Source organism: Gracilinanus agilis, chromosome 1 (assembly GCF_016433145.1).
Source record: "Gracilinanus agilis isolate LMUSP501 chromosome 1, AgileGrace, whole genome shotgun sequence".
Taxonomy (NCBI): Eukaryota; Metazoa; Chordata; class Mammalia; order Didelphimorphia; family Didelphidae; genus Gracilinanus; species Gracilinanus agilis.
Window position 1 is genome coordinate 269,678,088 of NC_058130.1, and position 14,655 is coordinate 269,692,742.

The 14,655-nt window shown below is 38.3% G+C and overlaps 1 protein-coding gene across 2 annotated transcripts in view; it reads left to right on the forward strand.

Annotated features, from left to right (window-relative positions):
* LOC123235499 (myosin phosphatase Rho interacting protein) overlaps positions 1-14,655 on the forward strand; it is a 243,059-nt gene that overhangs the window by 174,628 nt on the left and 53,776 nt on the right. Inside the window, exons 10-11 of one of the 2 annotated variants that reach the window (XM_044661644.1) lie at positions 6,077-6,284; positions 9,353-9,866. In XM_044661644.1, coding sequence (XP_044517579.1) covers positions 6,077-6,284; positions 9,353-9,866 — 722 coding nt within the window. The remainder of the gene's footprint in view (positions 1-6,076; positions 6,285-9,352; positions 9,867-14,655) is intronic. The other variant, XM_044661652.1, reaches the window with a different exon arrangement.

A 14,655-nucleotide genomic window follows, 5' to 3' on the forward strand; every position in this document is an offset into this window, starting at 1 on the left:
GAGGGAGGGAGGGAGGAGGAACTAGTGGCACAGTGGATAGAGTGACAGGTCTGGAGTTCAAATCTGGCCTCAGATACTTCCTGTGTGATCCTGGGCTAGTCACTTAATCCATTTGCCTGCCCCTTGCTCTTCTGAAGAATTGTTACTAAGATTAGAAAGCAAGTATTTAAAAAAAAAAAAGAAAGAAAAGAAAATGCCATCTAACTGGGAAAACTCCTTCTGGCGTGGGGGCCCCAGCTTTTAAAACTGCAGTGGGTTGATTTGGTGGTAGCAAGAAACACTAAAAACCTTTGGAGATTTCATTCCTTCCTTCTCTACATGGCCAAGCTGGGAAGAACACTCTTTTTTATACCTAAAGTCTCAGAGCCGATTGTTGACTGACTTAGAATAATTACAGAGTAGGAATAAAATCCAACGTGTGAATTTGATGCTGTTGTAGGTACTATTCAGTACTTAATACCCATACACTCTTGTAGGATGTTGGTGCTTAGCACAGATCTTCCCAAGGCACTAGTATCTGAAAGGTAATAACAGGAAGAATTCTGGTGTAGACCCTGGGTTCAGATCCTGTTTCTCTTGGTTAATTAGCTAGTTGTGTGACCTTTCCCATAATTTTTGCCTAGCTTGTCAGGGTTTTTCCTTTTCTCATCACCTTTTTTTTTTAACCCTTATCTACCCTAGAAAAAAATTAGTTTTGTTGCAATGTCTTAGAATTTGGTGCTATTTTTGGTTCCAAGGCAGAAGAACAGTAAAGGCTAGTCAATGGGGGTTCAGTGACTTGCCCAGGGTCACACAGCTAGAAGTGTCTATGGTCACATTTGAACCCAGGACCTCCCATCTCCATGGAACCACTGGGCCTTCATCACTCTTTTGAAAGACAAAAATCATTCCTTTTGAATTTTATCCTAACCTGGCACTGTGGCCGCCATCCTTTCAAAGGGTCACTGTGCATTTGTTACTTGGGAAAATTTGCTTTGATTATCTTTGTAACTACAAGATTTGTAACTACAAGAAATAACTTGAACCACGTCATGTTTGGTAGGGGACAGAATTAAAAAAAAAATACAAAGATGCTATTTAATGGGACTACTTGTGTGGTCTAATGAAGGTCCCATTTACCCTACACAGTTTTATATTCCAAGGACCCACACCACATCCTTTTGTGTTGCTGTTCTCTAGAGTTTTCTTGCTGTGCCCAAATAAATCTCAGGAACTTTCTTTTTTTAAAAAAATTTATATTGCCTTTTTTTACACCTAATCACCTCCTTATAGCTCTATCCCAAACATACTCACACAGTTATGTGTGTCCCTCTATTATAACAAAGAAAAGGAATAAAGGAAAGGCATAATTGCGACTTGATAGGATGAAACCTATAACTCGACTATGAATGGGTATAAGTTAGAGAAAAGAGGAAAGGTAAAAATTGGAGTGTGGGGAGATAGCATTGTATTTTAAGCAGCGACTTATGGATAGAGCTCCAGGCCTGGAAGCAGGACCCGGGTTCAAAGCCTGGCCCCAGACATTTCCTAACTCTGTGACCCTGGGCAAGTCACTTAAATTTATTTGCCCTTCTGTTTTAGAGTCGTTTCTAAGACAGAAAGTAAAGGTTAATTTTTTTTTTTAAGTGGGGCATACTCATGAAAGGGTATAGGTTCTAGAGGGGTGAAACATGATAGGGTGTATTTGGGGTAGAGATTAATAGAAAAAAGAAACAGACAAGATTGACATTGGAGCATGCTCTAAACCACCCAAACAGAAAGGGATGAAGAATTTAGGAAACCAATTCCAAGCCAGGCACACAGGCATGATTTAGTAATGATGGGGTACCTCAATTATCAAAACAGAAACTGGAGTTCAGATAAGAGCAAAGCAGCTTGGCTTTCCTTGGCTTCCCATAGTGATAAATTTCATCCTTCAAAAGGGAAGAGAAACCTGGGCAAGTCACTTGACCCCCATTGCCCACCCTTACCAATCTTCCACCTATGAGACAATACACCGAAGTACAAGGGTTTAAAAAAAAAAACCAAAAACCAAAAGGGAAGAGAAAATGAGGAAAAAATATAGAGATCCAAGCAAAAAATTCAGTGAAACAGTTAATTTAGTAAAGTATCAGGATATAAAATAAATCTGTAATCATTAGCATTTCTGTATATTGCCAACAAAATCCAGTAGGAGGAGAGAGAGAAAAAGAAAAGCCATTCAAAATAACTAGAGAATGTATAAAATATTCAGGAGTCCAGCTAGCTTTCAAGATGCAAGAACTATCTGAAAATTGAGAGGTACATTTTACAGAATTAAAAATAGATTTAAATGATAGAAAAGACATCTGGATCATGGATCATGGTTAAGGCCATGCCATTCAAATTTAATGGACAATGATACGTAAATTAATTTACATAAATTTAGTGTTATCCCAATCAAGACTGCCAAAGAATTACTTTAAATAACTAGACAAAATTCATCTGAAGGAAGAAAAGCTCAGGCATCTCAAGGGAAATAATGTACTAGATCTCAGGCAATACTACAAAGCAGAAATTATCAATTATATTGGTATTAGGTAAAAAATATGTAAGTTGAACAGTAAACAGATTTGGTGCATGAGAAACAGTAGCATAGCATTGAATTAACTCATGGGCACCAACTGCTGGGGTTAAGATATCCCTATTTAACAAAAATTACTAGGGAGATTGGAAAGCAATCTGGTAAAAATGAGATCCAGTGTCTCGCGCCATATACCGCAACAAAAGCCACATGGATGTATCACCTAGATAATAAAGGTCATATCATAAACAGATTCAGAGAAGGGAAGAAGATTAACTTTCACAGCAATGGATGAGGGAAGAATGTTTTTGACATTTTGTTCTTCCACGTGAAATCTGATAACTGTTTTGTCTCATGCTAAAAAGTATAGAACTTTGGTAGTCAGGAATAGCACTGAATCTGTAAATGAAAGGAAATTTTATTGTCATCCTTAAATTGGCATAATCTATCAATGAACAAGTAAAATATCTCCAGTTTTTAAATCCTTTATTTCAGTAAAGTCTACTTTTTTTTTCATATAATGAGTGTATGTTTTAATAGAGGGAATCCCAGATATTTTATATTTTATGCTATTACTTTGGATGGAATCTTAATTTTTCTTGTCTTGTTGGTATAACTGACATTTGTAGGACTCTATCAAATAATAGTAGTGACAGCTGATATTCTTACTTTATCCCTGATCTTACTGGAGAGCCTATAAGGTTTCCTCATTAACAGATAATGCTAGCTCTTAACAGATGAATATAATTTACCATATCAAGGAACAATCCATTTATTCCTGTATTTTTAAAAATGTGGTTTTTTTTAACAAAAAGGGATATTATATTTTGTCACAGATCTTTTCTGCATCTATTAATAAAATCATATGATTTTGATTTTAAAATTAATACAGCATGGTTATATTTTTATTTTTCCTGATATTGAGTCATCATTTATATTCCTGATATAAACCCAATCTGGAGAGATTATATGATCTTTTGAATGTGTTATCATAGCTTCTTTGCTAATATTTTATTTAATATTCTCTCGTCGATATTTCTCTCTCTCTCTTCCCTTGTTAAAGAATCAGAACCATGATTGCCTCATGGAAGGCATTTGTTGGGATCATCGTTTCTTTTCTTATTTTTGCAAACAATTTTGGTAATATTGGTATTTTCTTTGAGTGTTTCATAAAATTCACTTTTAAAAATCACCCAGTGCTTTGTTCTTTTCTTTGAGAATTTTCTTTTAGTGAGATTTGGTTGTTTAAATTTTCTGTTTCTCATACTATTTATCTGGTACTTTATATTTTCATCCTTTTCACTTAAGTTATTAGTTTTGTCGGCATATAATTGGGCAAACATTTATAAAGATTTCCTTTACTTGATATTTTGTGAATTCTTTTTCATTTTTGATAATTGCAATTTTGTTTTTCTCTTTAAAATCAGATTAGCTAATGGTTTATTTTTTAAGTTACTAGTTTTATCCATTCAATTTTGCTTTTCTTTTTAAATATCACTTTAATGATCAGAATTTCTGTCTTGTATTTTAATTGTAGTTTGATTTTTTGGTTATTCTTCAATTTTTCTCTTCAATTTATTAACCTGTCTAACATTTGAGATGAAGTTTTGTCTCTTAAGGACTGCTTTGCCTACATCTCAAAAGTTTTCATTATCTTGTCTCATTGTTTTCATTTTCCTTTGTGAAATTTTCATGCTTTCCTATGATTTGTTCTTTGACCCATTTATTATCATCTTTGTTGTGTTTTAGCTAGTAAAAGATGTGCATAATATTCTTTTCATATTTGTTGATGAGATTTTTATACCTATGGTTGTTTTTGAAAATTTCTCATGTCCTTGATTTATTTCCTGTGTACATTTTTTTTAACCCTTACCTTCCGTCTTGGAGTCAATACTGAGTATTGGCTCCAAGGCAGAAGAGTGGTAAGGGCTAGGCAATGGGGGTCAAGTGACTTGCCCAGGATCACACAGCTGGGAAGTGTCTGAGGTCAAATTTGAACCTAGGACCTCCCATCTCTAGGCCTGGCTCTCAATTCACTGAGCTACCCAGCTGCCCCCTCCTGTGTACATTACATTAGACTTTTCTAGGACTGAGATCTCCAAGTCTAGTCTGTTTTGCCCTTTAGTTTTTCTATGCTTTATGCATAGGTGCATATACAAGGTATCCCCAAAATCTTAGTGTCTTTACAGCTTTTATACTTTCATAAACTGGAGTGCCTTTAAGCATAACGTTCCTTTCCTGCTCGTTGCTTTTTCCTCATGACTGTTTTTACTGTTGCTTTGTCTGAAAGCATGATTACTTCTCCCCACAAATATAAGTGAGATTTTCTATAGCCACTTTTAACTGATTTTTTTTTGTTTCAAATACATTTCTTTTAAACACATTGTTGGATCTTGCTTTTTGAACCATCCTACCACCTTCCTCTGTTTTATGAATATATTCATCTCATTCACATTTATTGTTTTGACTGTTAATTTCATATTTTCCTCCATTGTATCCCGTTATACTTTTTCCTCCTTTTCTCCCTATCTCTATGAAGAATGTGATTACAACCAGCAATCTATAATTGAACTGATTTTCTCCCACTTTCCTGCCCCTAGTTCTTCTCTCCTCTCCCCTCCCTTCTCATTTCCTCCCTTCCCCTTTTCTCTCCTCTCCTCTCCTCTCCTCTCCTCTCCTCTCCTTCCCTCCACTAGTTCCTCCAAATTCTTAGTTCCTCCAAAAGCATGTTAATGTATTTGTTGTCCCACAATTCTTTTTTGGATTTAAGTTGTCCCACAACTCTTTATATCTTATCATTGGCCAGTTTGATGAATATGAGGTAAAATCTCACTATTCTAATACACATTTCTTTTCCAATGAGTGAGTTGGGCATTATCCTATATTTGCAAGGGTTAAGAGAGGATGGATCTCCAGAAACAAACCCCTGAAAACTAGATTAGAAATGAATGCCCCAAAGTATCTCATTTCGGAACTTTAAGGTTATATGTAAATACTCCAGAGCAGCATGTCTTCATCCGTTAACTCTTAAAGAAGAAGAAGATTTAAAAAAAAAAAAAAAGTGATATAGTTTAGGGCATGAGGTAAGTCTTTTGGGCATGGAGAGACTTATGTGGCCAAATTTCCCCGTGAATTTGAACAAGATCTTTTACCTCTTTGGGAGTGATAAGTGTGTCTGTTTCTCCATCCATTTCTCTTTTTAAAGTGCCTAAAGAGCCAAGAAGGAAAAGTTCCAAGTAATCCTTACATGATATTAGTATTATCTATAATTTGGTTCTTTTAGTGCTTTGTCTGGTTTCTGGACTATTTGAAAATTAGGCACATAAAATAAATTTACTAGGTCGCTTTCAATTTTTCCCCCTTTCCCCTACTGTTTCAGTTTTGCCTCTTGGGTTTGAATCCTGCCAAAACTTAAGGCAGAATGATTCCAGATGAACAAAGTCACAGCCTTTATAGTTTTAAAGTAATTTGAAATAAAATATTCCTTGATCATTCAAGGGGATATGTCCTAATAAATACTTCTTTCTCCTTTAGGAGCCTGGGCCTGCCAAGATGGCTGTCACCAGCAGCAACATTCCTAGTGCAGAAAAAATCCCCACCACCAAGTCTACACTCTGGCAGGAGGAAATTAGGGCCAAGGACCAGCCAGATGGGAATACTCTTAGCCCAGTACAGAGTTCTGGATCAAGTCAACTCCTCCCAACCAGCTCACTGAAAGAACCTGGGCTGGAAAACAAAGAAGGTAAGACACACTTAATCCAAATAATTTATTTCATTTTGTTTTATTTTCATTTTATTTTCATTTTATTTCAGGTAAATGTGAGGCTTTGTCCAAATTATCAGAAAAATTCTATTCATTGGGGCAGCTAGGTAGAGTCAGGACCGGAGTTAGGAGGACCCAGGTTCAAATGTGGCATTTGACACTTCCTAGCTGTGTGATTCTGGGCAAGTCACTTAACCCCAATTGCTTAGTCCCTACTACTCCACTGTCTTAGAACTGATTCTAAGACTGAAGGTAAAGATTTGTTTTTTGTTGTTGTTGTTGTTGTTTAACTGTATTAATTGTTTATCTAACTTTGGTAGGATAGGCCCACCCTTTGGTTTGAAAATGACATCCCTGTGAATTCACTTAGTTTCTATTCTCATCAAATGAAAACAAATACAAAATTGTCCCATCCATTTCCTTCTATCTGTTTGGAAAAGAGGGTTGATTGAAAAAAAGGTTCTCTCCCTTGTGATGTGGCCTCATCCTCCTCAAACTGGACCTCTCCTCAAAAGGGGACTTTCTGAGTTTATTCATAGGTTCCTAAAATCTCAGAACATTTGAGTTAGAAGAAACTTTAAAGATCAGTTAGGTCAATTCCCTTATTTTATACCAGAGAAAATGGGGCCCCAAGAAGCAAGAGAGTTTGATTGCATCCGACTACTACGTTTTGACAGAGCTAGGGCTAGAATCCAGGTGTTTTGACAGCTGGTCCAATATTCTTTCCCAACCTTGTTTTTTTTTTCCTCCCATGATGAGGGAAAATTGAGGAGGACTTGCTGAAGCTAAGCTGGAAACCTGACGCTGACTTTTTGAAATTTCAGAAACTCTAGACTTTGACTAGAGTTTATTTATTGACTCCAATGGTCAATAAATTGAAAGCAAGCTTTTGAATATGAATTTGTCATTTGTTTTGATCCCAGCTAAGATATAGCAAGGCCACTCCTAGGAATGGGTAGCACAATGGAGGATTCCACTTCTCTCATTGTAACTCACCTGAAAGCATACATGATTCTCACGGAAGTTCCTTTTTTTTTCTTCCAGTGGCCACACCTTCCTGGCAACTGAAATTTAGGGTTTAAAAAAAAAAAAAAAAAAAAAAAAAAAGGAAATCTCTTTTTGATAGTAATAACCTAGGGCTCTGGTAGACAGAAGCTTGATCCTTTGAATCTTTTAAGGAAAGTTCCCTGTCTTCGTCTTAACAAAACCTCAGTTCTAGATTCTTCTAGTCAATTCCTTTTTTTATCTTTTCCTAGTCCCTTCTCTGGATAACTTTCCTCCTTTTTTTTTTTGGAAGTTTTCCCCAGTGATGTTCTCATTAGTCAACATAATGCCTTTTTTATCAGTCAAAATGGGGGGGAAATATTTTAAACATTTTTAAAGTTCTTCTACATCTTGTAATTATATTTTTATATGTTATTTATGTTTATATTTATATAATAATTTATTTTTATATTCATATAATTTATTTGTGATTTATATATTTAAATTTGTTTATGTTTATATGACAAATATAACATTTATTATTTTATGTTATAGAATGTAATTATCTTATATATTAGAAATGACCTCCTCCATCATCCGTTACTCTTGATTTTTTAATTATCTGAACCTTCCACTCTCAAATCCCCAACCTTAAAATGGAGTGTTTCAAACGATAAGACTAACTCAGATAAAGCTGGAGGAGGTTGATGACTTAATACAGTTCCCCATTTGGGCAGCATTTTTTATTCAGATTCGGCTGTCGTAGGCTACGATGGCCCTATGATATGAACATCCCCTTTCTTGTAGAGAAGATGGAGAAATGTGAACTAGACAGTAATGTGGTTATAGAACTCAATCAATGGTCATACTCATGGGAATTTTTAATATTTCAGGGCCAGGCTCTAATGGAGTATTCCAGGCATTAGTGTTTGACCACATGCTATTTGAGATTTTTATATTAACTCTCAAATTCTAGGATTCTGTGAATTTTGGCAGACAGGCCTGATTTCCAAAAAAATGGAAATAACAATTGACATCAAAGACTTTAAAGTTTACAACGTGCTTTATCTCTCTGTAATCTCATTTGAGCTTCCTCACAACCCTGTGAGATAGACTCACATATAGATATAGATGAGATAGAAAGTATTAGACCCTTTTTACAGATGAAAAGACTGATGAAACCTATCTGTCCTTAGTTATATAATTAGCAAATGTCAGAGGCAATAGTTGTTCTGAATCAAAAACTTACATTCTGTATCATCAGATTGTTTTGCTATTTTACTATTATTAGACTGTTGGCCTATCATTTATTCAGAAAACCAAGTGATAATAACATTAGAGGAAAGGTGAATATAGGAGATGGGTCCCCATTCTAGGCCTCTTATCCTCTGAAAAGAATTGATCTTCTCTGACAGAGATGACAGGTAGATAGGGCCATAGAAATTGCCCATTTTGACTGCTGGTGGTGAATTCATTTTAAAAATACTAATTAATGGGAAAACTAGGTGGCTCAGTGTTTTGAGAACCAGGCCTAGAGATGGGAGGTCCTGGACAGACACGTCCTAGCAGGGTGACCCAGGGCAAGTCACTTGACTCCCATTGCATAGCCTTTACCATTCTTCTGCCTTGGAACCAATACACAGGATTGATTCTAAGACCAAAGGTAAAGGCTTTGAATGAATAACCAATAAAATAAATAATTTTATATAAAAGGTTTATATAGTTATATAAATATTTTAATTTTTACTTATTTTAATTTTAATTTTTATTATATATTATATTTATATAAAGATAAAGATATTCATATAAATAGATATTTTTAAAGAGGTAAATTAGTTAATTAATTTTTTTTTTTTTTTTTTAGAAAAGAACTGTGGAGGCCCAAGAGTCTGGCACTCTTTTAAAAATCCCAACTCCGTTAGAATTCATTGCAATAGAGAATGGTAGCTAGTCCCAAGTACCTCCAAACTCAGTACATGTACAAACTATCTCCCTCCTTCCCTTTCTGTTTTTTCCCCTTTCTCTCCCCACCCACCACCCTGTTCCTCTTTTCCCTATCTCAGAGGAGAGCACCATGAATGGCGACCGAGTAGACTGTGGACGGAAGGCCAGAGTGGAGAGTGGCTACTTTTCCCTGGAGAAGACTAAGCAAGACTTGAAGGCAGAAGAACAGCAGTTGCCGCCGCCACCATCCCCTCCCAGCCCCAGCGTCCCCAATAACAGGTATAGTTACCCAGAAATACCTTTCCAGGAGCATGGCCGCCCCTTTTCTTCCCCAGGTCCCCAGGCTGCCAGCCGAATGGTCTACAGCATCTCCCTGAACTCCCTGGATTCAGCAAGTCAACACCCTACCTACACGGACTCCGGCAGTGCTGGGGGGAGGGAAGCAGAGAAACCGGGGCGCCTCTTTGCCTTTAAAGCCAGCAGGCAGTACACCACTCTAGCCGACGTGCCTAAGGCCATCAGGATCAGTAATCGCGAGGCCTTCCAGGTGGAGAGAAGGCGGCTGGAGCGCAGGACTCGGGCCCGCAGCCCTGGCAGGGAGGAGGTGGCTCGTCTGTTTGGCAACCAAAGGAGGTAAGGAGGGGATGAAGGGCTTCTTCAGGGAGAATCAGACTTTCCCTTTGGTGCTTATAGGGAATCTTTTCCCTTTTACACTGAGCCTCTTGTTTCCCTGATACTAAACTCCAGACAGGCAGATTACATCTTTCCATCACCCAGCTTCTAAGTAAGATTTCCACAATCCTCAGGATTCTCTTATCATTGCAAGTCTCAGGCCTTCTGGCCAGAGGACATTTTCCTCTGTGGTCACCTACCAGTAACCAGCATCTCACCTTGGTTTCTCAGAAGCTATGTCTGAATGCTTGCCTGGTTTGAGGTGAATCATTTGGTCCCCCTGAAAACAAACAAACAAACACCTTTCCCCCTTTTATAGTCTGACTCTGTGGAAACCTTGTTCATCCATTTCCAGATTGTTTAGAAAACAAGAGCTCAATTCAACACCAGAGTCGGTCCTTCCTGAGGCAGAAAGCAGTAGTTGCCAGAGAAGTAAAAGGGGATACCCAACAATATTGAAGGGCACCGAAAAGAAAAGATTGGAGGGCACTGGTTTTTTCTTTTTTAGTGTAATGGAAAGAGTCCTATTCTCGATGTCAGGAGACCTTTGTTCTGGTCCTCACTGACATTAGTTCCCTGTAGGACCCTAGAGGGCAAGTCACCTTAGTTCTCTGGGCCTTTGTGTTCTCCTCATTTTACAGATAAGGAAACTTAGACCAAAGATAATTAAGTGACTTGCCCAAGAACACTAACATAAATATTAGAAGAGGAAGAGATCAAATCCAGGTAATCTTCCAGCTCTAAAACTCCATAAAACCTTATCCTTGACTCCTGTGTTGGAAGCCTCATAAACCCATTAGGATTGTGAATTGAAAACTACTTCTGTGACCTATTATGTAATTCCCATCTGAGGCCTTATTGTTGTGAACACCATTCAGTCTTACTGGATAGAGATGGAATTTGGACATCTTTGTCATCCTCTCCTCTTCCTCATACAACTTCCTTAAAGTAAAGTAGGTTTCCTTGCTTTTTAAAGGTTTAAAAAAAAACAAAAACCCTTTCCCCCTTTTATAGTCTGCCTGTGTGGAAACCTTGCTCATCCATTTCCAGATTGTCTAGAAAATAAGAGCTCAATTTGACACCAGAAGTGGCCATGCCCTGGTTTTGGACCAAGGCAGGATTCAATGGTGTTCTATAGAGAGACCTGAGTGATGAAGCAGCCATTTTTTCCCTGGCTAACCCAAGAAATGTAAGCGAGCTCCCCCTGTGGACCTGGGAAAGGTTTTTTCAGAAGAAACCCTTATACCAGCTGGAACCCCCCCAAACTTAAAATTCATGCAGTTAGATGGACCTCTTCAGTGACCCAAGCTGTCCTTTAAGTCAAGGGTTAGGGCCGTAGTCTATTAAAAATTAAAAGCAAGTGGGGCGGGGGGGGGAGGGGGGGAGGCAGCTGTGTGGCTCAGTGGATTTAGAGACAGGAGGTCCTACGTTCAAATCTGGTCTCAGACACTTTCCAGCTGTGTGACCATGGGCAAGTCACTTAACCCTCATTGCCTAGCCCTTATCATTCTTCTGCCTTGGAACCAATATACAGTATTGACTCCAAGACAGAAGGTAAGGGTTTTTAAAAAAAAAAAAATTGAGGGCCATTTTGGTTCTCTGTGTATTTTTTTCCCCCTCTTTAACCCAAATAATCAAGAGCTCCCTGATTTCAGCATCAAAATATTAGAGAAGGATCTTGGCGACTTCTAGTCTAATCCTCTGATTTTACAGAGGAGGAAACTAAGACTTAGGGAAGTGACTCACCAAAGGTCACATATAAAAGTCTATAAAGAAAATACTTCTGAAGAAACCTAGGATGTGGATATAAGAAAGGTTGCCAAAGGTCTTGAAAAGAGGAAACAATAAAGAAACTACTGATAGCATCTATTAGGTTTGCCAAGCACTTTACATAGATGATAATCCATTGAATGGTTATCTAGACCAGTGCAAATTTTAGATTAGAAAGTTCTACTTATCTCACTTGAAACAGCTTTGTCTAAAGAGGCTCTTTCAGAACTTCTCTTGCTACTTATTGCCTTATAGTGAATATAAAGTAATAAACTAGAGTCCAAGGAGTGCAGGGGAGCCTCCAGGTATAAGTAACTGGAAACATCATTTCACATGTTGTTAAATGGGCTATTATTCCATCCACCTCCGAAGTGTTTAGATGAAGGGATACAAGGAAAGTTGGCCTTGTTTTTATGGAGCAAGAGAGTGAGAATCAACTCATTTTTGCTCTTTAGCTACCCAGGGAGTTGGCCATGGGATTTTTTTCTCAGTCCCTCAGAAGAGGATTCAAGGTGAAGCTTTGATTCCTCTGGGAATAGAACTAGGATGTAATAAGTTCCTCTTTTTGGCTTGGATTGTCTTTAGAAAAAAGCACTGTCCTCAAAGATGGGGCTGGAAATGGTGCTAGAGAAGCTCAGCTTCTCAATGCAGAGATAGTTTTCAAATGGGGCTAGAGAAATCCTGGTTTAGCGCCATACCAGAGAATTAACATTTGGTGCATATCTGCTTGGCTTGGCTGCTTTTAGAATGATTCACTTAAAATTTAGTAATTGTATAATGATTCGGGATAGAATTTTATCTTTGCTTTCATTCAGCATGCTTGCCAGCTCTGCTCCTCGACTGCAAGGACCCATTTTCTTGCCCCCGGATATGTTGGATCTGATTTGTGTTGAGTAACACTAGCTTCTAACTGTCCATGATGAAACCCTTTTATGATGTCTGCTTTCTGGTTCATATTCATTAATTCTAGAACAGTCCACCATATTTTGGTCACCTCCTGTCCCCATCCTGATTTCTCAGGCAGTAATTTCTCAGTAATCCAGTTGGGAGAAACCCGCCAGGGAACCCTACTGCTGCTCTAATGAGTTTAGTGTGTTGAGTTTAAAGCTTCTCATTCCTTAAGTCAGATGCAAAGCTTGACCCATTTGGCAGAGCAGCTGCTGAATTCTAACTATAGGAAAGCAGCTACAACAAGAACAGGAGGAGGGGGCTAGAAATCAGTGTCAATTCCTCTGTCACAGATCTATAGAAAGAAGTTCATTTGGGGCAGGTAGGTGGCTCCATGGATTGAGAGCCAGGAGATGGGAGGTCCTGGGTTCAAATCTGCCCACTGATACCTCCTAGCTCTGTGATTCTGGGCACATCACTTAACCTCCAATGCCTATCCCTTATCAGAGCTCTTCTGCCTTAGAACATTTGATTCTAAGAGGGAAGGTAAGAATTTAAAAAAAAAAAAAGAAAGAAAGAAAAAGGAAGCCCAATTGACACAGTGGTTCTCTGCACCTCTGAACCAATTTTACTGAGGGAGTTTGGAGTAGGTACATTTTCCCAGGTGCTAGGTAAAGTAAGCAGTCTGCACACTTTTATGGCAGTAGTGATAGAGTTATATTAATTATGTCACCTGTAACATTATAAATCTGTTTCATGAGAAATTGGCAACTTCCCCATGAATACAAAGTACAAAGAAGTACAAAGTAATTCTGGTTTATCTCATCATGAAACTTTGTTCCTGGAGATCATCAGCCTGTCTGTGCAGAAGCATCGCGGCTAAAATGTTCATATCTAATGTCATGAAGATGGTTTGGTCTCTCCCTTGCCTCCTCTTTCTAGAAGTCCACAGCGGTTGACAGTGCTCTATATTGATCTAGACTGGTTACATGCTGCCGTCCATTGGTTTCCTATAACTAATGTCCATGGGGCAGAGTATTCTTGTGAAGGAAAAAACAGATGTAAATTCCTTTGAATATATCCTGACTTATTAGCCATCTCACTAAAAGGTTTCAGGATATTGTAGGTGCCTCACTCAGAATCCAGCCAAGACATTATTAAAAAGATATAACATGATTTGCTTTTTGGCTTAGCTTGCCATGTTTCTTTTTCTCATCACTCTGCCTTTGTTGCCTGATTTAAAGACAGGATTGCAAACCAGATCCTGAAACTTCAGTTAGATATCCTTAAGATATAGTGATTCTTGGGGCAGCTAGGTATCACAGCCGATAGAGCCTGGAGATGAGAGGGTCTGGTTTCAAGTGTAGCCTCAGATACTTCCTAGATGTGTGACCTTGGGCAAGTCACTTAACCCCAGTTGCCTAGCCCTTACCACTCTTCTCCCTTTGAATCAATGTAGTATCAATTCTAAGATAGAAAATAAGGGTTAAAAAAATGTGATTCTTCCAACCTTCAGCTGGAACATCCTAAAAGTGTCTGCCTCTAACCTTCCCTGTGGATAAGATGTTCTTGAGGCCATCCGAGAATTTCAACCATTTCCTTCATTTCAGGGTTGAATTTTAATTTTCTAGGGCTTTTGTGGTACTACTACCCTTCAGAGTCAAGCCTTAGAAGGTAACCCTTGTTCATGAATGCAATAAAACTCTGCCGATCACAGGAGAATTTTAGTGTCTGTCCCTAATGGTCTCAGCTTTTAGTCTTTTGCCCTCCAAATAGTCCTAGTGTTCTGTTGGGAGTGGGGATGGTGGATATGGTAAGACAATGACAAGTAATCTTTAATTGGCCACGGCAGAGAGTAATACCCTGTGCACAGCAGAGGAGTCTTGAGAGAACCAGCCTCTTATACTGTTACTAACATGCTAAGTTTTTGTGGTTTCTCTCCCTTAATGTGACATTGAAAGGATGATATAAGGGGCAGCTAGGCCCATCAGTGGATAGAGAGCCAGATTTGAAGCTAGGAGGTCCTAGGTTCAAATCTGGCCTCAGATACTTCCTAGCTGTGTGACTCTGGGCAAGTCACTTCACCTCCATT